The sequence below is a fragment of the Mytilinidion resinicola genome (assembly GCF_010093595.1).
Source record: "Mytilinidion resinicola strain CBS 304.34 unplaced genomic scaffold BDZ99scaffold_18, whole genome shotgun sequence".
NCBI lineage: Eukaryota > Fungi > Ascomycota > Dothideomycetes > Mytilinidiales > Mytilinidiaceae > Mytilinidion > Mytilinidion resinicola.
The window spans coordinates 910,867-931,438 of NW_022985454.1; the positions used below are offsets into that span (position 1 = coordinate 910,867).

The 20,572-nt window shown below is 52.6% G+C and overlaps 7 protein-coding genes across 7 annotated transcripts; 2 read left to right on the forward strand and 5 right to left on the reverse strand.

The window, feature by feature from the left end:
• Nucleotides 1–7: 7 nt before the first annotated feature.
• Nucleotides 8–2,414, reverse strand: BDZ99DRAFT_511135 (folic acid synthesis protein). Its single transcript, XM_033724522.1, has 3 exons — nt 2,136–2,414; nt 1,538–1,746; nt 8–1,340 (listed from the first exon to the last, which is right to left on the reverse strand). Exons 1-3 carry the CDS (start codon nt 2,397–2,399, stop codon nt 407–409), a joined length of 1,407 nt encoding a protein of 468 aa, XP_033572688.1. The 5' UTR covers nt 2,400–2,414; the 3' UTR covers nt 8–406.
• Nucleotides 2,415–2,987: 573 nt separating this feature from the next.
• On the forward strand, nt 2,988–4,491 carry BDZ99DRAFT_110409 (oxidoreductase-like protein). The gene is made up of 3 exons (XM_033712404.1): nt 2,988–3,134; nt 3,190–3,451; nt 3,577–4,491. The coding sequence occupies exons 1-3, from the start codon at nt 3,122–3,124 to the stop codon at nt 4,376–4,378; spliced, it is 1,077 nt and encodes a 358-aa protein (XP_033572689.1). The 5' UTR covers nt 2,988–3,121; the 3' UTR covers nt 4,379–4,491.
• Nucleotides 4,492–9,540: 5,049 nt separating this feature from the next.
• Nucleotides 9,541–12,003, reverse strand: BDZ99DRAFT_574599 (uncharacterized protein). Its single transcript, XM_033728390.1, has 2 exons — nt 11,727–12,003; nt 9,541–11,671 (listed from the first exon to the last, which is right to left on the reverse strand). The coding sequence occupies exons 1-2, from the start codon at nt 11,830–11,832 to the stop codon at nt 10,026–10,028; spliced, it is 1,752 nt and encodes a 583-aa protein (XP_033572690.1). The 5' UTR covers nt 11,833–12,003; the 3' UTR covers nt 9,541–10,025.
• Nucleotides 12,004–15,813: 3,810 nt separating this feature from the next.
• BDZ99DRAFT_480400 (uncharacterized protein) lies at nt 15,814–16,389 on the reverse strand (the record flags this gene model as incomplete). Its single annotated transcript, XM_033722332.1, has 1 exon — nt 15,814–16,389. The coding sequence occupies one exon, from the start codon at nt 16,387–16,389 to the stop codon at nt 15,814–15,816; it is 576 nt and encodes a 191-aa protein (XP_033572691.1).
• Nucleotides 16,390–16,607: 218 nt separating this feature from the next.
• Nucleotides 16,608–16,856, reverse strand: BDZ99DRAFT_340507 (uncharacterized protein; the record flags this gene model as incomplete). Its single annotated transcript, XM_033714359.1, has 1 exon — nt 16,608–16,856. A coding segment is annotated over one exon (249 nt), but the record flags the coding sequence as incomplete, so codon positions are not given.
• Nucleotides 16,857–17,672: 816 nt separating this feature from the next.
• On the forward strand, nt 17,673–19,152 carry BDZ99DRAFT_110486 (uncharacterized protein). The gene has a single exon (XM_033712405.1). The coding sequence runs from the start codon at nt 17,708–17,710 to the stop codon at nt 18,899–18,901; it is 1,194 nt and encodes a 397-aa protein (XP_033572693.1). The 5' UTR covers nt 17,673–17,707; the 3' UTR covers nt 18,902–19,152.
• Nucleotides 19,153–19,893: 741 nt separating this feature from the next.
• On the reverse strand, nt 19,894–20,484 carry BDZ99DRAFT_540415 (uncharacterized protein; the record flags this gene model as incomplete). Its single annotated transcript, XM_033726710.1, has 1 exon — nt 19,894–20,484. A coding segment is annotated over one exon (591 nt), but the record flags the coding sequence as incomplete, so codon positions are not given.
• Between the last annotated feature and the right edge of the window lie 88 nt (nt 20,485–20,572).

The window sequence follows — 20,572 nt, forward strand, 5'->3', positions numbered from 1 at the left end:
CTCTCTGGTTCCTCTAAGAATCCAGCTGGCCGACAGTATTCATACCCGCCTTTCAAACGAGGCAAAACAACGCGAGCATCGGACGCCACTCGTTGCCTTCACATGCCTTACTTTACCCGCTGATAAAAACAGCACTGGCATACACTCATTAAGCCGAAAACACGTTTGCTTCGCGATTCATAACCATGCTAGATAATCTTATGTTACTGCCTGTAACACTCCGCGTTATTCTCTGAGCCCTGTAACTATCACCCCTTACAACGGTCAGCCGTCGCGCGACGTAGCCCGGCTCGATTACCGATCATACCAACTACCACTCATCCATCTCGATCGCCATTATAACGGTAGACTGGAGCGCCCGTACAATTACGCTCCACAACTCTATCCCCCCCCTCTTCTCCTTCCATCACACCCTCCACACCGCATCCGCCATCGCCACCACCTTCCCCATCTCATCCACATCATGCACCCTCACCACATCCGCGCCCCCCGCCACCGCCGCACTCACCGCCGCCGCCGTCCCCCACGTGCGCTCCCTCGCCTCCTTAACCCCCGTAATCCGCCCCACAAACGCCTTCCGACTCGTGCCCACCAGCCACGGAAACGCCTCGAGCCCTGGGTACGCCCTCAACTGCCCCAAATTGCGCAGCAACTCGAGGTTATGCTCCTGCGTCTTCGCGAACCCGATCCCAGGGTCGAGGACGATGCGCCAGCGCCTGATCCCCGCAGCCTCGGCGGCGCGCACGCGCTCGAGCAGCTCCTCCGCGACGGTGGCGACGACGCCGCGGGGGTACGACGCGCGGTCGTTCATGGTCGCGGGCGTGCCGCGCATGTGCATCAGGCACACGGTGCAGCCCAGCCGCGCGACCGTCGCGAGCATGGCCGGGTCCATGGCGCCGGCGCTGACGTCGTTGACCATGTCCGCCCCGGCGGCTACGGCGGCGGCGGCGACACCAGCGCGGTAGGTGTCGACGCTGATGGCGATGGCGGCGGCGGCGGGGAGGGCGCGGATGGCGCGGATGGCGGGGAGGACGCGCGCGAGTTCTTCTTTGGAGGAGACTTGGGGCGCGCCGGGGCGGGTGGACTGGCCGCCGACGTCGAGGAGGGTGGCGCCTGAGGCGATGTGGGCGGCGGCGGTTTCGGACAGGTGGGTGGCGTCGTGAGGGGAGTGCAGGCCGCCATCGGAGAAGGAGTCGGGGGTTACGTTGAGGATGGACATGATGTGGGTTTTGCGGTGGGTGTGGTGGGGTGTTATGGGAGGTAGTTGGCGTGAATGGAGCGAGAGGGGGGTATAGGAGGTCATAGGGGCGCCCCCGAGGGGTAGTCGGTTTAAGGCGGCGCTTATGGTGGTTGTTGGTGTTGTTGGGAGAGATTCGGTGGGGATCAGTCTGGGATGTTTAGCGCAAAGCGTTGAACAGAGGGGAAGACGCGGAAGGCAAACGTGGAGGATATAGATATGTGGCAGACGTGTGGGACATACGTATGTGGTAGACGCGCAAGGTAGATGTGCTGGGTAGACGCGTAGGGGATAACTTACTCGGAAAGAGGGCGCAGGACGAACTCACGCTCAAGCATCAACTTGTGCGGTATTTGTAGGCGCTCGTTGAGGAAGATTGTCTGATCGTACAGAAGGATGTCGAGGTCTATGTTCCGAGGGCCCTTGTCAATCAGCTTCACGCGGCCAAGTTGATTCTCGATTGCTTGAAGCCTGTCGAGGAGCTCTATAGGGCTCAAGAGGGTTTCAATCTGTACAAAGTTAGATCAATTTTAAGTGTGTTTCAATAAGCATAAGACGTCGATGATGATTCACTAGGTTCAACGGTCCATTATGACCAATGAACGATGCTGCCTGAGGTATCCCAGTGAGTGCACCAAGTCGTTGGAACTTTCAAAAGACAGCAGTGCAAACTACGATGTGACAAAATTCGACACTGTCTTAGTCCTGGTAACTTGTTGAGCCACCACAGACAGCGGCAAGTAACGGGAAATTTCGAAACGAAGGCATTGCAAATTGGAAGCAGGTAAAATTGACATCTTGTCCTGTATTTGATAGTATGGCGGGGCACCGCAGACAGTGGTAACCGATGAGAAACGTTACAACATCGAGAAGATGATTGAGACATGAGATTTCTTACCTCGCATACACCGTTCAGAAAGTCCGCCTGATCCAAAACGTACATAGCAGACGTTTGCCAAAGGCTGCTAGTTCGTAGGATCCGGATATCGTGTCCTATTTCACCCTTAAGACCACCCCCCGACTCCATCGCTTTGCATGCCTCTTCAATCCATCGAATCCTGTCTCCGAGGTTACTCCCAAGGGCGATGAAGGCGCGGTGTTTCTCACGAGGCCCATCGTGGAAACGACGCACGAGGGACTGTGTGAATGTGACAGGAGCCATATCACATACTTTTCGCTTTGGTGAGTGGGAGTGAAGTGAAGAGGTTGACACACCCCCGGCGAACAGACGCGGACTCCGAATGGAGTGTAATACGGCAGGGGTTGTATTTCGGAAGTTTGGCGAGACCGAGCTTTTAGAGGCTCTACAAGCGCTCGCGGAGATCCTCATCGAGGCGGCGTATTGTGCAACATCAGCCTTCCCAAGTGGAGATTTTGATGATGCTGGTGGTTAGGTGAATAAATCTTCATCGCGCCGGCTGCTCCGAGGACTAGCGCAGGGTCCATTGGCATTTTAATCGGGCCCTCGCCAAAATGGCATATTGAACCCTGCTTATTGGGTTTCGTCAAGCACCTGTGAGAGCGTTCGACCTGTCATAAGAGAGCGATGCCGTCTGCTCAGGCGCATGCTGCCTCGAGAGGCAGAATCGACCGAAGCAGTTGCCAGCACCAGCAGATGCTGGCGGAGATGCAGCTAGATGGAGGAGGCAAAGCGTCCGCACTAAGCCGAGCGCAGTTAAACCCGGTTTCTTTCGGTGCCTCGGTATCTTCTCGATTGCTGGGGAAGGGCGTCAGACGTCGCGCCGTTCGACTCTCCGCATTCATTCATAAGATCCGGTCCTCGCACTTGCAAACACATCCTCCAGCTCCTCTCCACGCTCTCACCCACACAGAAGACACACCCTTCCAGCATCCTCTCCTATTCAGAAAGCATCAACCGCCACCATGGCCTCTCCGCGTACGCCACTTTGTTCCTTGTCACATGCACGTGCGCTGCTTCTAACAACTCACAGAGCAAATCCGCACCACGGCCACTGATCTGCTGAAGATCAATCACCCCGTCCTCCTTGCTGGCATGAACGTTGCTGCTGGTCCCAGGCTCGCCGCTGCTGTCACAAATGCTGGAGGTCTCGGTGTCATTGGAGGTGTGGGGTACACGCCTGACATGCTACGAGAGCAAGTCGCAGAACTCAAGAGCTACTTGACCGACAAGAATGCGCCGTTTGGTGTTGACCTGCTGCTGCCCCAAGTCGGTGGAAGCGCGCGGAAGACCAAGTAAGCACTGTTATTCTCCAGCTCTCAACTATGCATCAGAACGCCTTAGGACCCGCGTGATTACTATATCACTCAGCAAAGGGATGATGATCCGAGGACCTAAGCTGACATTTTCATGTGATTAGCTACGACTACACCAAGGGAAAGCTCAATGAGCTCGTCGACATCATCATCGACTCCGGCGCCAAGCTATTCGTCTCAGCCGTGGGCGTCCCACCACAGGCCGTCGTCGAGAGGCTACACAAGGCCGGCATCCTTTACATGAACATGATCGGACACCCCAAGCACGTCAAGAAGTGCCTCGAAGTGGGCGTGGACATCATCTGCGCCCAGGGAGGAGAGGGTGGAGGACATACTGGCGATGTCCCGACTACAGTCCTCATCCCGACCGTCGTCGAACTCGTCAAGGGTCATAAATCGCCTATGACTGGCGCCCAGGTACAGATCATCGCTGCTGGCGGTCTCTACAACGGCCAATCTCTCGCTGCTGCGCTGATGCTGGGCGCCTCGGCTGTCTGGATCGGCACACGCTTCATTCTATCAGACGAGGCTGGCGCCCCAAAGGCTCACCAAGAAGCGGTCCGCACCTCTGGCTTTGATGACAACGTCCGCACAATCATCTTCACTGGCCGGCCACTCCGCGTGCGCACCAACCCATACATCGCGAATTGGGAAGAGAACAGGCAGCAGGAGATCAAGGAGCTTACAGGCAAGGGTATCATCCCCGCTGAGCACGACCTAGAAAAGATGGGTGATGATATCGATGACGAGACCATGGACAACGCTCGCCCATTCCTCATGGGTAAAGCTGCCGCGGTTGTTAACGAGAAGAAGAGCGCTAAGGCTATCGTGGACGAGATGGTCGGAGATGCGGTCTCTTGGCTGCAGAAGGGCAACTCGTTTATCATATCGAAGCCCAAGTTGTGAGCGGTTGAAATCGTGGAGTTGGATTAGCATTGGCGTTATGTACTTTGCCAGTTCTTGTAAAAATAATACGAGGTGATTGTTATTTGCTGGGCCGGTTCCTCTCCGAACCTCGAGCGTGTCTTCCGTAGAGCGGAAACTTCTCACGATAAACATGTGAAAGTCTAGGAAAAAGTTCGAAACTGTCACATGCCGCCAATCTGTCGCTTCATTTCTTAGCCATCTATATCACGTGGTCGGCATCACCTTCCTTCCCGTACGCCCAGTACCTAGGTATAACGTCCCTCCCTGGAGACAATCTGTGGAATGCAAAAACGTAAGAGATGGATCTAGTGAAGGGATGTGGGGAGCGAGCAAACGAGAAAATTGACTTACTTTAGAGGTATATATTTTGTTTAATTTTGACTGTCCTTCAACGAAATCACAATGGAAGCTTGACACGTTCATACCCCTTAGCCTAGTGGCGAAGGCTTGACAATTGTCATACCCTTCCAGCGTGACAAGTCACCAAAAGTGTATTATTATCCTGCGTTGTGTTTTCTTTTTTGCCCTTGTGGAGGACCAGGTTCGAACTGCGCTCTAGCCGTTCATTTTTTTTTATTTCACATAATTTAGAAACTTAGCGGGCGAAATCTTGGCCGATGGAGACTGCTGGCGGGTCGCGGAAAACCCACCGCGCCGGAAAATATAAGGGGTATTTTGACTGTAAATAATTTAGCCCGTCTTGAAGAACTGATCCGCGTTTCGCTCCTCCGACTTTCTCTCCACACTCAGCCTCGCACCTACAAACGACCCACTCCAGACATCTTTCCTTGGTATTTTTGATACTTTCATGCCGCGAACAGAATTGTTTTCAAACGGCGTACGCGTCAAGATAAGCCTCGATTGATCACTGTTTGCTGTCTTCGACAAGTGCCAACACATCACGTCGTCCCCGCTATCATCAGCCTTGTCCGCCAGGCATCAGCTCAAAGGCTTTTGCAGCAACTCGATACTGAACGAGTCAACGAGGGAGGACTGCTTGCATTTTACGCGCTGTTCCACGGTCACCAGAAAAGAAAACTACCGCACGACTGCGAACGAAGACTAGCGTCATGCAGCGCGATACAGCTCTCACATTCGGCGACATACACGGCTCCCTCGAAGTTTTCCAGGCCAGTATCGACGAGATACAACGGGTCGCACTAGTCGAGAATAATCCGGACCAGGACTTCCGTCTTCGCTTCCTCGTCCCTGTTGAGCCTCGACCCCTACCCCGGAGAGATCAGGTGCATCTGCGCATTGCCGACACATGGGAGCATCACAGCACCGGCTTGCCATATGTCGCTATGTCGTATACCTAGGATACTGTTAAGCCGCAAGTTCTCGACGGTTCGATCCTACAATACGTGATCTGGGATCCAAAGCCAGGCAGGGATATCAATAAACCCTTCCATGCTACGGATTGCGATGCACGACCACCAAGATGTCGCGTCGAAGTACTCCACCGGGCTTTGCGCTTCGCAATTTCTAAGATGGATCCAGGCCAAATTTTAATCTAGATCGATCAGGAATGCATCGTTCAGGACGATCCGGACGACATCGAGGCTCATCTGCAGATCATGCACAGGGTTTACTCCGAGAGCGCCTTCACAGTAGCAGTGTTATCTCAGACACTCACTTCTCAGAGTCTAATAGACACCCTAGAGGATTTCCTGCTTACTACCAAGACGACCCCGATGACCTCCGGGTTAATAAGAGAGCACACAGGATCTTTAGCTTCATCGTCCAAGATAGGTGGTTCACCCGTACTTAGACATTCCATGAGAAATTCTGCGCAAGCCGTCTCTACTTCTTGATACCTTCGGTCGCCGAGATGACTATCAATCACATCGAGCGCGTCGGTAGAGACATGTGCATTGACAAAACCTGGCTCCAACGCCAATTAAATGGCCTGCAATTTATCGGAGTCGAGGATGGGCATCATCAAATGGTGCCCGTGATGAGAGAGTACCTAGAAATTGGAAAGTTTGCTTCGGAAAATTTTGCATTCCGCTACGATGCTTTTAGTGGAATACTGATGTCGATTTACCCACCGTGGAAAAGGCCACCTATGTACAAGCTTATGGAGCGCATGGATAATCTAGTGGTTTCCGATAGGATCGCCATTTTTGCCAATGTCAGCAACCTCCGCTTCCGGTTGAATACTTCAGCTTTGAATAACGGGAAGTATAGCTACAGCACTTGCATCCTGGTACTGGCTTTGAAAAACGAATCAAGATATCGTCGAGAGCATGTGTCGTTACTAGTCCTATCCGATCGGAGACAGAAATACCTGAATATGACCATTGAGGAGGTATTATCTTCGGCAAAACTTGTGATGGATATGTTAGTTCCAAAGACGGGAGTATAGCGAAGAGGTCCGGGAGCTGGTGAAACGGAAGCACTTCGTCTAGACATCACTGCGGAATACGAGGAGGCGAACTTCATTGCTGTCGAATACCGTGCAACGGAAAAGGCGGTATAATTGGGAAGACCCTCTCGTCACCTAGATTTCATCATCATCAATCTGTATAACCTAAGTTACATCATGTTTGTAAGAAAGCTGAAGTCGCCCGTGTAAAAACCTACTTGTTGTCTTTGTACTACTTCGGTAGCCAGCCTCGTGCGCCAGTCCTCTTCTCTCGCAGTGCGAAAATTTCCTTTCACAACAACATTTCTCGTTGTTCGCAGTGTTTCAGCTATCATAATGCACATTCTTCTCTTTGATGCTTACCTCCTAGGCAAGAGCCATCCCACTCAAAGGTTGCGCAATCCTTTCTTTGTCCCTGATGCAGCGATCGGTAAGTTCTTCGTCCTCCGTGGACTCCACACCACGCATTCAATATGTACGACTGTTGCTTAACGTAGAATACCCCACAGCAATGGTTCTCATGTCGCTGGTACTAGGATCATAGATCTAGATCACTAGGTATCGAAGTGTAGTTCTGTTTGAACCACAGGTAACAGTTCCGATCTCACTCGTCTAAGGTATCCTCATAGCTGCCCCAAATCTCTGTTGGGGCGATAGACTCGCGCCTAGGCGCCGCCACGGCTTCGAAGTGGCTTCTCATCAGTAGTTCGTGTACAAAGACCTGGGCCACGCTACCTTGGCGCCATAGACATGTGCACAAGGAACGTTCTAAGTGAAATGAACCTACGCGACCCAACTTCTTCTCCTTTCGATTTTCGCTTTCGTAGTACGCGCCCAGCTTTCCAAATTCAATTTCGACGGGTTCGAAATTAAATTGCATGGCAATCAAGCCAATATGGCTCCCTCACTTACTCTCTTTGCTATACTACTTCTCAGCATAATCCAACTTCACCCATTCGTTTCTGCTCAGAGTGTCGCCCAGTCTAAATCGCCATCAACAACATCCTCTGCGCCTGCACACACTTTCACTGTCACGGTTGGCGATGGCGATCACAAGTTTGTGCCTGATGTTACCCAAGCGAACGTTGGAGATGTAGGCCTGCCCCTATCCCGATGACTCTTTCGTCAAAGCTGACGAACATTAAAGATCATTGAATTCGACTTCTTCCCTCCCAACCACTCCGTCGTGCGCGCGGAGTATTTGCATCCATGTATCCCCTACGAGATGACTGGCAAAGGCAAAGTCGGGTTCTTCTCCGGCTTCCACCCCGTCGACGCCATCCTATCAAACGTAAGCCTCGCAAACAAGCACGAAGGGAACATAAATCCAGCCCACCTCCATCCATAATCTTTCTTCCAACTTCCTTACTAACACCTGAACCCAGCCTCCCAAATGGACCCTCCGCATCAACGACTCCAGCCCCATCTTCTTCTACTGCTCCGCCGTCGGCTCCTGCATCGACTACGGCATGGTCGGCGTCATCAACCCCAACGCCACCACCTCGCTCTCAACCCAGCGCGCCCTTGCCCTAAACGCCTCTTACATGCTGCAACCCGGCGACCCCTTCCCCCCAGAATCCTCCTCCCCCTCCCCCTCCCCCGGCAGCACCACCATCGCCTCTCCCACCGGCCCAACCACCCTCCCCACCCACCACGCGCCCCTCACCCGCGCCGCCATCGTCGGCATCGCCCTCGCCGGCGCCGCCGTGCTCGCCCTCGCGGCCCTGCTGTGCTTCTTCATCGGGCGCTCGCGCACGCTGACGCACGACCTCAGCCGCAGCCAGGCGACGGTCGTGCGGCCGGAGGGCGAGCTGGGGCTCGGCGGCGGGCCGCTGTACGCAGCGGGGGCGGTGGGGTTTAGCCGGTTCGAGGGGGTCAAGAGGGGGGCGAGTAGCGCGGGGGGGAGTAGTGTCAGGGAGGTTGGGACGGCGGAGTGGGGGGAGGGCCCGATGGGGCCGTGGCCTGTGGGTGCGGCGGCGCGTGTGAGGTGAGTTGCTGAAGTTTTGTTGAGTCTAGGGGGCGTTGGTGTGTGGTTGAGGGAGGGATGTTTTGCTGATGTGGGTTGTAGTAATGTGACGAGCCCTGTTTCGCCGAACTCGCCGCCGGCGTTTTCGCCGCGGGCGGTTATTCCGGAGAGGCCGGTTGAGATGGAGGGGAGTTCGCCGTTGGAGGGGAAGGGGGGGAGGTTCTGAGAGATGGTAATGGGGGTGATGGAAGGGTTGGTTTTCAGACGTGTATTAGTGGTATATGCTGTATAGCGGCATACGCTGTGGTCCTTTGAGGAGATGGAAGGAGCCTAAATTCTAGGCCTGGGTTTCGTAGAGATGTAGGCTTTGCGTTGGTGTGTGTATGCCCAAACTGGTATATATGGCTGTTGAAAGAGATGACATCCCATTTTTCGCACGTCCCGTTTTGATGAGTGCAATTTATTGCTCTTTGTAAGGAGAATGAGAAGACGTTACGTAATGATCCATATTCCAGTGATGTTGGAGTGTCAAGGGTGCGCGAAATATGCAATACCCGGTATACTGAAGCCGCAATCGTGGCTCGCGATGTAAGCGACGCAGGTGATGAATGCTGGTAAGTATTTGAGGGTGGCGAGTGACGTGTCACTCTGTGGTTCCTAGAACTTGGCGGGGTTATTGGGGTAATTAGCCCTATGATAGCAATGATAAGGTATTTTAAACGGTAAATAGCTCCCGAGATATCGGAGTAACGGAGCTGTATCATTGAAGCACTGTAATAAATAGCTTCGACATTCCAAAACAGAAGCCCTAAGATATCCGACCAAATGTGCAAATTCCCAATTCATAATGCTAAACACCCGATGCCAAATTATCCTTAGTAAGGCTAGCCAATGCCGTATTCCCAAACCTGGTATCAATTCCCATTCCTGTTCTATGCCCATGCATCCCATTGACCGACCGTGAACTCCTTGTAAAAGGAAGTGCCCGTAGCCCTACCCATGATGCCCCTACCAATATCCAGAATTCCGAGCGAAGTGAAGAAGGAGAAGAAGAAGAGAGTGAAAAGGCTATGTAAGATCCATATAAAAGAGGGATTGAAGAAGGTTGAAAGCACTACATGAAATGAAAAGAGCATTCAAAAGACTGGACGCGTTTCATGTGTTCATGAAAGACCATGGTGACACAAGAGAGTCCGAGAACGTTACATAGACAAAACACCGAGCTTTAGAAGAGAACAACGAACGAATGAAAGGAAAGTAAGAGTAATTGTCAAGTATAACAGTCAGCAGGATCAAGATTGCATGTTTACATTGCGGCCAAGATCAACACGACTACCACCCGCCGAACGTGAGCTGACAGAACTTGTGTTCGGTGAATGAGCCCCCAAGGGAAGATCAGGGTGATTGTAGGTGATGCCTTGGTGGAATTGTTGCGACTTCTTAGACGACAGATTGCTTTTTACTCGTTTGACGGACTTCTTGAAATTGAAACGTTGAACGGGGGTCGACCGCGAAGGCCCAACAGAGTCGGTGTATTGATGATATGTTTCGACAACCGGATGGGAAGGTTGCCCCGGATTGACGATTTGTAGTTCACTGTTCGGTAATTCTTGAGATTGGCTGCCACAAGCAGGCAGACCCACGTTTTCGATAGGTTCAGTAGCCGGCCATAGATCCAGACCAGGTTCGTCGAGTACATCAAGCATGGTGACGCTGGCGCGACGTTGGGAATCAATATCACTCAGAGTGGAGTATGCAGTCTGTTCGTGGTCGAAAGTGTCGTCCGGCAGATAGAAAGTTGCAGGTAGCTCATGGTTCTCGCCTAGGAGTGCTTCCATATCTTCGTGAGGGTGTTTATCCGGCACAAGCTTGTCTGAGCCTTGAGGGCCAATAGGGATATACTGCGCATGAGGCTGTTGAACATCTGATGGCTTCTGGTCTGGGGTGACTTGAGCTCTGGGCGTAGTGAAACTATCCGGGACTGGGGATTGGCCTAGTCCGAGCTCAACAGCATTGATGAAGAAATTTAAGAGAGGGACATCAGCGAAGTCATTACACTCGAGCTTTTGTCGGAGTACTCTTGAGGTTTTTGGATTCCAACGTAGCTTGGTGCGATCTATGTTCCAGGCATAGCAGATGCTGATAAGAAATCTCTTCCACTCGTCATGTATACAATTCTGTCTCAGAAGATTTCGTATCCTTGTTGAATAATCCCAGTCGGCGCCAGCAAAGAAGAGCGGACATTTTGCAACGTGATTGCAACGATCATCCCAGTCGTATGATACATATTTACAGCCCTTGAAGCCGCAACCAAATGCGACCCTGTCTGGTAGTTTGACTATGGCGTCGTCGGTAGAATCTGGAATATGCCGGTGTTCTCGCTGCTGATGCTTCAAGAAGTCGCTGGCACGTTCAAATATCCGGAAGCATCCATGAACGTTGCATCGCCATTCATGTCCTGTTTCGTGAAAGTTTGTCTCATGTTTCTTCCAGTCCGATTTCGTTTTGAAAGTCACTGATTTTTGGACATTTTGCTCAGCGCAAAAGGTGCAAAATAACTGTCTTTTCGGTTGCTCGATCATCTCCTTAGGCTGCGAGATGTTGACAGTAGGGCAATCGAGTGGCGATTGAATCTGGTTCAGAGGGCTGCTTCCTGGGAGTGCGGAGGTTACACCATAAGCTTGGTAAGCTCCTGGTTGGGTTATGGGCTCGTAAAGAGTTGGGTCCGGACCGAGAGGAGAAGGATGTTGGAGGTGTGGTGCATGTAGGTACTGTGAAGCGAACGATATGGCGCTGTTGTTCGTGTCGCAGCTCCGGCGAAGTGGTGGGACGCTTGAAGCGCTAGATGCAGCATAACGCCCTGATTGAGAGGAATTCGATGTGAGCGATACAGTCGAGATCGGTGAGTCTGGTCTTGAGGAGTGAACAGAGCTGCGTCCTGGTGCAAGGTCCTTAGCCATGAACAAGCATTTCGCGGGTGGGAGACTACGAACGAGATTGGTCAATGTTGAGGATAAGGCGACCTAGTTCGCCAACACCATACCTGTCGAGCAGTGCCTCGACAATCTCTCGATCTGAAAGACGACTGAGATCGGCCATCAACGTGGTCAATTGCCACGACAGGCAAAGGAGTGGTCGGTCTGATATGTTGTGCCCGTGGGCAGCTCAGCCGAATCCGATTGCGAAGCGGATGCACGGAGAGAAATGAATGTATTGAGATAAGAATAAGCGGCGACAATAAGGACAGTGACGAGGACTCGAAGAGGACTCGCGGGACTGAGACGGCGGAAAAGAAGAAAAGTAGAGGGAGAGGAAATCTTTGGTATTCATACAAATCTGGGGTTCCTGAGCCATGACGCCACCGACCGCAATTTTGCGCCCGGTGATAACGGCAGCTGGGCAGGAACAAGGCTAAAGGCTGCGGACCGTCCCAGGCACAGTGGCGTTACTTGCGATCGCTTCGCGGGTGTCCGATCCGTCTTGGCTCTTCGAAGTATTTCCGGCGCATTACAGACTTGCGGCACAATTGCTAACTCGTCATCGGCGCTTTGGCTTTGCAACACCATCATGAAGTTGCTGGAAGTGTTTTGAGGGCGGTGGTGTTCCTGAGCTGTTGCCTGCCTGGCCAAGATTACGCATGCTGCAGAAGGCAGATCATGCCATGCACGGACATCGGCCGCAACAATGCGAACCGTGAACACTCCCCGTGACCTCGAGGCCCTACGCGGCCAGGTGTCCCTGCGGCCGACACTACGGGGTTCCAGCTGGAGTTGAATCGAAGCTCTTTCTTCCCAAGCGCGCTCCCCCGCCATACGGAACCAGTGAGAGACTGGTGTTGAAGACCCAACCCCTTGTATGTATGGAGGTCTAGTATCGGCGCACATGCAGCAGCGGCTTTCGCACTACTGTTCTCGCATTCATAGTCTCCTAGTAGTTGAGCGTAAAGCTCCATGGTGTATGCCTGCAGAGATTCCACCTCCACATTGAAATCGGGTTGCATATACCCTGTCCAGGGGTGAGTGGTGTTGTACGCTTCTGGGGATCTTATTGGCTGCCTCGGCTTCCGAGTTCTGTCAACTGAAACCTACGCCTAACCCCTAGCCAAGGCACACTTGTAAATAAAAGAATCGACAGACGTAATTGATCCGAAACTCAAAAATACCGAGACAGCGGACACGAGACATCGCCTTTCCGACCTCTACTCCAGCCCATAGGGCTACTTGGATTATTTCCGCAGTCCGCGGGTTATTGCGCCATGATATTCGTTGGAGCTGCGAAACTGCCAAGTTCTCTTGGCCATCGTGGTTATGGTAGTCACCGAGATTGTACCGCGCCATAGCCCGCCCTTACGAAGTCCTGTAGCAACAACTCTGACCTCTCCACTACGCCAACTCATTCCTATGCCCCCCGCTCTGCTGTCCATACTGCGCCGGCATCTCATACGCATACGTCGGCGGCACCGCCGGATACGCCTGCTGCGGACTCACAGCCTGTCCTCCCATCTCCGCTACTGGCGGATAGCCCTTTTCAGTTGGGTACCCAGACACTGGTGCTGGGGCTGGGTACGCATTTTGATGTATGCTGTCTCCCCCAAGCTCCGTAGTGTTGACGTACGGCTCAACATACTGACTCTTCTCCCGCGGCACCATTTCAATTCCCTGCCCACCCATGCGCCCATTGTTTGCAAGAGCCTGTGGTGCTGGCCCCGTGGGCTTCGTGCTAGGCCGTGAAGTGTCTGAGATGGCTTGGAAGTTCTTCGCCGACTTGCGCCGTTTGTGGAGGAAGAGTAGGATCAGAGCCAGGCTGGCGATGACGGCTATGGACACGCTGACGCTGACGGCGATGGCGGTGGTGTGAGTGGTGGACTTTTGCGTTCCAATTGGAATCGCGGTGCCTGAGGCGCTTGAGGTGGCGGAGGAGGTTGTAGAGCGCGAAGCTGATCCTGACTGCTGGGCTGTTGAGGTGACCACGGCCTGAGTTTGGACAATGATCGAGCCACCTGCGGCGGTAACGGTGACGACCCTGGGTATAGCTGAACTGGTGCTAGCAGGTGAGGTTGGCTGGGTAGCAGCTGAAGTTGCGGACGAGGCGGGAGCTGCTGCGCTCGACTTTGCGGCTGCGCTCGAGGCGGGCTGGGCAGTGCTCGCGGCTGGTGTTGCGCTCGCTTGCTCGCTGGTAGCTGCTGGAGGCCCAACCATAGTAGAAGCGCTCCATATGTTGGACGAAGAAGCTGAGGTGGGCATGTATACCCAGTAGTCGCCGTTGCCCGCTGACGCAGAGACGAAGGCGAAATGGCACACAGGCGCGTTGCCATTCTTAAGGCTGGCAGTTTCTATGAGATGCCAGAACATTGGAGACCCGTTGGAGTTTCGAGTCGCAATTTGGAAGGCTGTGTGGGAGTAAGTGGTTGGTCTGAGGCGCGCGCGATGAGAAGTTGCTCGTACTAACCTCCGTTGCCGTCATTCCAGTCACAATAGAGATTGATCTGGCACATCTGGTCTTCCGGAGTATACTCTATTATGATCACATCTTCAGGGTATACAGGGCCAAACCCGGCGGCGACGTCGCTTGTTTCGTCCGTGGTGCCGGGCGGAAAGCTCCATTGGAGGTTGTTTGCGTCGTCCCTTTTCTTGAGATTCATTGACTCGGCGATTGTGAGGTTATTAGGTCCGGGAGACGATCTGATTCCAATGGCCTTGTTGTGTTTGAACTGTTTCATCATTGCTCCAAACATCTTGAGTTATAAAATGAGTGTGAACAACTTCTGTAAAGTAGTAGCGCTACGTTGGTAGAGAACAATGATAACGACGGTAGTAAGATGGGCTGAAACGATAGTGAGGTTGGACAGAAAACTTGCGTTCTTCAGCAATGCTCCGGCGGGAATATTATGAATATGTATGAAGTTCAACGACCAACCCCCTTACTAGCGTACAAAGACTATGGGGCCAAGTTGAAGTAGCAACACCTAAAAACGGGCAGCCGCTCATACAATCCTCGTGTTACGATATCTTCATCCTTGCATTTGGAACCCGGTGGCTTCGGATCGCACAGCCGAGGGGCTGCTTCTACGATTTTCTTTGGCCCAGCCTTCAACTAGAGGCCTTTCGGACGAGGCTTGGTGGTGATTCACACAGGGTACATCAGGGGTTGAGAGGCAGGCCTATCAAAGCCATCAAGTGTAGATAGACTTGCCAGGGTACCCATGAAAGAAAGTTGGGGTGTCTTCACCGGAAAAAAGACCGGTGACATTCTTCAAGGAGAACTGGTGCCGCGTTTAGGAAGGTGATGAGGAGAACCCCAGCTTCCTGAGCAGGTTGAGGCCCATCGAGGCAGAACACTTCTCAAACAGACTTTTATATAACAACAAGTAAAGAATTCCAACTACTAGAAGGAAGAGTTGTCAAAAGTACTTTGTACGTCTTAGAAGTCTGCTGGATGGGTGGGGGAATACCAGCAAGGTTTCTCAGATTTTTTTTCTCTCTCAATTTCCACCAGGGCCCGCTGCTAGGTGCGTTACAAGGATCCCCTTCGAGCCTGAGCTAGATCTGTCCAAGTTTATTTCAGCCTTGCGACCCTTGCATCGTCTCCTCGGAGCGTGAGAGCCGATTGATCCAGACAGCATGTTACAGAACAGAAAAGCGAAGACAGATTTTTTGGAAAGGAACTTACATGTTTACTAGCTCCTCAGCGCGGGCACGTAATTTGGCCGGGGCATCTAAATGTCGAAAAAACCCATGGCTAACTAGGCCTCGCTAATAAGCGCATTGCACGGTCTGATCACACGGACTGATACATATACCAGCATCAGATTTCTTGGCTGCAACAAATTTGGTTCAAGATCTTGGTCATTCGCCATCCAACCCCAGCGATCATGCCGAAACTCAAAAATGTGCTCCAGATAGCGCCTCGCTCTACCTGCTTCGGAGTGAAATATCTATAATCTATTAGTCTTGTCTACGGCGGTTTCTTGAAGACCTACAAATTGAAGATTTCAACCAGTATCCCGAAAGCGCTACAATATCCCAGGAAACCACCTAGTAAAGACATTCTAAAGATGGCGAGCGCCCCCGACCAGTTCAGTCAAACTAGACTTATCTCCTCCATCTTGAATTTGCCTTCCTTCCACCACTGAACAACTTCGCCACGCATAATGCCGTGAACATAGCATTCGCCGACAACCTGATAATGCGACGGTGTTTCGGTAGGCCTGAGAATGAAAGGAACTCGAGCGCCGATGAGCACGCAGCACATGTCGCCCTGCTGGACAATCATGGGCGCAAGACCGTAGTAGCCGTTCGACGTGATGAAGAACTTCCGGCTGCCACACGCTATAGATGCATCAAGGATAAAATCCTCGGCATGCCTACTTCTCTTCAGCCTTTTGAGACTACGATCCTCGGTGTCGGCATTATTACGGGTAGCACTGAAGTACTCCTGCTGATAGGCAGTAAACTCTCTTTCATGTCGCTCGATATTATCTTCAACAGGCTCATCGCCCCACAAGCCTGCAACAAACGTGAAACTAGCTGCACTTTCCCGGTCCGGGTACGGACACGGATCCTCGCCTTGAGTATCAAAATAATGCAAGGCAGACTCAAGTACATTGAAGCCGGTGCTGTCTCTTGACTTTGATGATTTTTGAACTTCCCTGAACATGGTTTTATGGAAGGATTTGATAGCGCCAAAGATGATACCATTAACTCGCAGTGATGTTTTTTGAGACGACGGCTAGCACTCATCCAAGCAAGCAAAAGAATTGAACAGCTCCTCAGTTTCAGATCGGCGGTCTGCATGATAGTATCGGCATGATAGTATCCCTAAGTGTCCAACAGGTATTGGACAGTCCCATCGTGGAACCCAAGAAGGAGTGCCTGGTTAATGCATATAGCATCTGCCCACAGAGTTCTGACGTCTTTTCTATCTCGAAATCTTCGTAAAGCGTCCCGTAGGTTGACAGTGATGTGCATGGGCCGGCCCTCGCATTGGATCGCAGCGGTGTCCTTAGGGTCCCCCCAAACGTAGGATATTGCTTCGTAGGAAAGGCCTCGTCGCAACCGTGTCACATGTAGCTCACACGAGATAGGATCGTCGAAACCTCCAGGGTGAAGCCTTAGGACTCGGAGCCACTTTCCTGCGGGGAGTGCTGTGTACGAGTAGGATGATGTAGGTTCTCTGGACGCATCAACGGGCGGAGTATCGGAGGTGGAAAGTCCAGGTGCACATCCGCTCGTCGCCGAATGTACAATACAATCTGATCTGCCGTGTATGGTGTGTTGGAGCGAAGGCTTTGCCCGCAAGTTTCGCTCTTGAGTATCCTGAGAATCGACTAGACGACGTTTCCGTAGTATGCGCTGTGCTTGTTCCATACTGATATCGGAGGTCGCAGTGTGATATCCGGATTTGGGGGAGGAATGACCGTAGATTGGGATAGAGATGGAAAGCTGTTCACTTTTGAGAGATGAAAAGGTTGCTAAAAATGCTGTGCAGGCTGTAGGCTCGTCGCGAGCTCAGCCCCAACGCAGAATACGCCAGCAAAGCACTGCGGCACAGTGCTATGCATGGCTGCCTTGTCTTGCCCACTCTCCAACTCCACTCGATATGCCAAGTTTTCAGGCCTTTTTACAGGGCGTATTTGCAACGCGTGTATGTACTTCCACACGAGGTTCGCGAGCTTCATTCGATCTGATGTTGGCCACGCAACCATTCAATATAGTGCCATCGCCGCGGGAAACAGTGAAGTTTCCGTAAGACCACGGCAGTAATACCTCATTTCACCTGCTTTCATAGAAACATAAGGTATAGAAAGAAAGTGAAGTCCAAGGTCGGTTTAAGCTTGAGACACCGCTCCGGTACCGAATCGCGCTACCCGTCCTCCGGCCCAGATCTGACTCGCGCCACGCGCTACCCCTGCAGCCTGTTTCCAAAACATCAACACCACGCGCGTCCATCATGAAGTCATGAAACTACGACCCCAATGGCAGACATATCCTTCGTCGAGCTGACCCCCTCGAGCCTCGCCCGCTCCACGGCGCGTCCATCCAACCGACCCTCCGTGCCTGTCACCTCCAATGCTGTCAGGCCTACAGCGCGATACATCATGTCCTCACGATCCTTCGAGCTGCAAAAATACATTGGCGCGCATTTTGGCCAGTTGAAGGGGGCAGACCGAAAGAAAGCGAAGGAGATCATTCGACGCGGCAACTTTGGGGAAGAGAGGAAGCTGGATCTGGGACAACTGCCGGTGGAGCACTTGGAGGAGTTGTTTAGGCATGTATTGGAGGTTGTCAAACGGGGCACTGTGCCTTCGCAGACCGGAGAATCGAAACACCCTGTTCGACCTAAGGTGGAGTCTAGGGAAGACTCGCGAATACCGGATCAGGCACAACTGGACCAAGAACGACGGCACAGAGAAGAACGGGTTAGAAAGGAGGGGCAGGAACAAGAGCAGCGACGCATTGCGCGTGAACGGGTGCGACAAATGCACGCTACAAGTGTACAAGGGGCCCAGGGAGCCAACAGCCAACGTCAACAGCCCGCTACGAACGCTCACGCCCCTAGACCAAGTCAGCAACAGGCTCAGATCCCGAACAAGCCACTCCAGCAATCCTCAGCGAACCTCCCCATCCCGCGACTAGATCAATTGCGCAACATTATCATGACCGCCGACGTCCTTGCCATACGCGATGTCTTCCTCAATCTATGCTACTCCTCTCCCTCCCTCGGCCGCGCAGCCATTCGTTGTCTAGCACCTCACTCTACCTTCGCGCAAGCAACACTACAACAGGCACGAGCAGCTGCGGTGACGCAGCAACCCCCAAAATCTGCACCACAGCCACAGATCAAGCACGAGTTTCGACTGCCAAAAGAGAGCTCACCTCGGAACAGACCAAGCTTCAAGGTTCCCGAAGTGCCACAGATAAATCCGGTCAAGCAAGAAAAGGGTACGCAAGCACCGAATACAATGCCGAAGAGGAGCACGCCGTATCCTTCAGCCCTCGTGGAGTCAGAGCATGCAACTTCACCGTCTCTGGGACAGCAACGTAGCGTACGCCAGCCACTAAGCCTAAAGTCGGCGAACATACCATCTCGGGTCAATCCAGAAGCGTCTACTTCATCGTTGAGCCAAAAGAGAAAAGTCGAGGACGAGAACACCCACATAGGTCAGTGAATGAAAACCAAGGTTTCTCGACGAGCAATTGCTAACCTTTATTAGGTAATCTGGTACCCAACTGGAACCACGACTTCTGGCTAGACGACCAGATCGACGTGGACCAGGTGAATCCCAACGAAGGAGAGAATCGCCGATACTTCAAGTACGATTGCTGCCAGCTGCCAGGCATGTTCTCAATGTGCGCGAACGTTGCGGGCGCTAAGAAACCGCGGTGGTCGACGGGTGGAGTTCAAGAGGCCAGATGAACGATGTTAGGTTTGGAGAATAGAATGCAGGCGTTTGGATGCTAACCTGGTTGGTTATCGAGAGGCAAATCCCAAGTATTTGGGACTGCTGGTTATTGCATCCAAGGGTGGGAAACTCTTATTAGTCTTGGATATTTGAGCTATTGGGTACCTTCTTCCCAAAAGTTTACGGCCACCCGGGCGTTTTTGCATCTATGGGGAGTAGAGGGCAACTCGAATGAGTCCCGGGCCTTTGGATATATGGGGCCTTCTTCATGATAGAGACGATTATGATCATCATCGTTATCGAACGCCCTATTGATAATAGGACAAACAAATATCTTTATTCATTATTCATCCGTCTCTCCTCCATTACCTCTGTAGGAGTCACTCTAAAACCGGCTTCCAACGTTATCTTTACCCTCCACCTTCCTTCTCTTTCTCCTGCCAACTGGGCGTCTTTTCATCCCTCCCTGCCCGAAACTCTAAACATCTCTCGTTGGCCGGTTACACTTCATGCCGTCCTGCATCCAATCACTGCCACACAACTTCCTACGATACCACAGAAAGTAAATCTGCCGATGCTTCACCTAATCTCTATACCTCACATAACCCCTCGTCACCGCATCCCCCATAACCACCATATAAAACCCCACCCCCCACTCACTCAACAAGCATCCTCAACCCTCTCCTTGCCTATCTCAACCCCCGCCATCAGATGCCCATACCCCAAAAAACCGCCCAAAATACCCCGATCCCCCCCGCTCACACGACCCGCAGCGTGGCCCAATAGACGCCGAGAGTAGCACGCTGCCAATGGGTCGCGAGACGACGGGGCGGGAAGAGCGCGACAGGCAGGGCGATGAAGCAGAAGACGGCGAGGGAGGCGAGGTGGGAGGGCCAGGCGAGGGTGTAGGAGCCGGAGAGGGGGGTGGTGACGAGATGCTCGTAGAGGAGGAAGAGGAGGGGGCAGTAGAGGGCGTTGTATCTGATGCTGCGGGGGAGGGATTGTGGGGAGGGTGATGGGATCGGAGATGCCAGTTCGGTGGGGTTGTTGGGCGAGAGAAGTGAGTGAGGGCGGAAGGAAGTGTGTGCTGGTGTGACGGGTGTTGGGGTTGGCATGGTGGAGTGGTGATGGGATTGAGGTTGGGGATGGGGAACTGGTGATGTCGGCGTGAGGGGGTTTGCGCTGGTATCGGAGGTGTCAGTTTTGTGTCTTGCGATACTTTGGTGATGTTTAGTAGTATATGTGGTATATATAGTTGAACCGTGCTTGATGGCTCTAGAGTTGGATGATGTCCACAAGGCACGTGACTTTAAAGCTTCGAACCGCTGAAAGATATTTGGCTTCAGGTAACTAGTTGGAAAGCACCCTGAGCTCTAAAACTTGATTTGGCGACGGGTATCCTGTAGAAGTGGAGAAATTCGACTCGAAAGGGTAGGG

What these genes read in the sequence shown, in the direction of transcription:
- BDZ99DRAFT_511135 (XM_033724522.1), bottom strand. Translation starts at nt 2,399, where the DNA reads ATGGCTCCTGTCACATTCACACAGTCCCTCGTGCGTCGTTTCCACGAT. An exon ending in TTCTGAACGGTGTATGCGAG is followed by an intron (nt 1,747 to 2,135) that starts GTAAGAAATCTC and finishes AACTTTGTACAG; the next exon opens with ATTGAAACCCTCTTGAGCCC. An exon ending in GTCCTGCGCCCTCTTTCCGA is followed by an intron (nt 1,341 to 1,537) that starts GTAAGTTATCCC and finishes AACCACCATAAG; the next exon opens with CGCCGCCTTAAACCGACTAC.
- BDZ99DRAFT_574599 (XM_033728390.1), bottom strand. Translation starts at nt 11,832, where the DNA reads ATGGCCGATCTCAGTCGTCTTTCAGATCGAGAGATTGTCGAGGCACTG. An exon ending in CCTCAACATTGACCAATCTC is followed by an intron (nt 11,672 to 11,726) that starts GTTCGTAGTCTC and finishes ACCTTGCACCAG; the next exon opens with GACGCAGCTCTGTTCACTCC.
- BDZ99DRAFT_110409 (XM_033712404.1), top strand. An exon ending in GGAAGCGCGCGGAAGACCAA is followed by an intron (nt 3,452 to 3,576) that starts GTAAGCACTGTT and finishes TCATGTGATTAG; the next exon opens with CTACGACTACACCAAGGGAA.
- BDZ99DRAFT_110486 (XM_033712405.1), top strand. Translation starts at nt 17,708, where the DNA reads ATGGCAGACATATCCTTCGTCGAGCTGACCCCCTCGAGCCTCGCCCGC.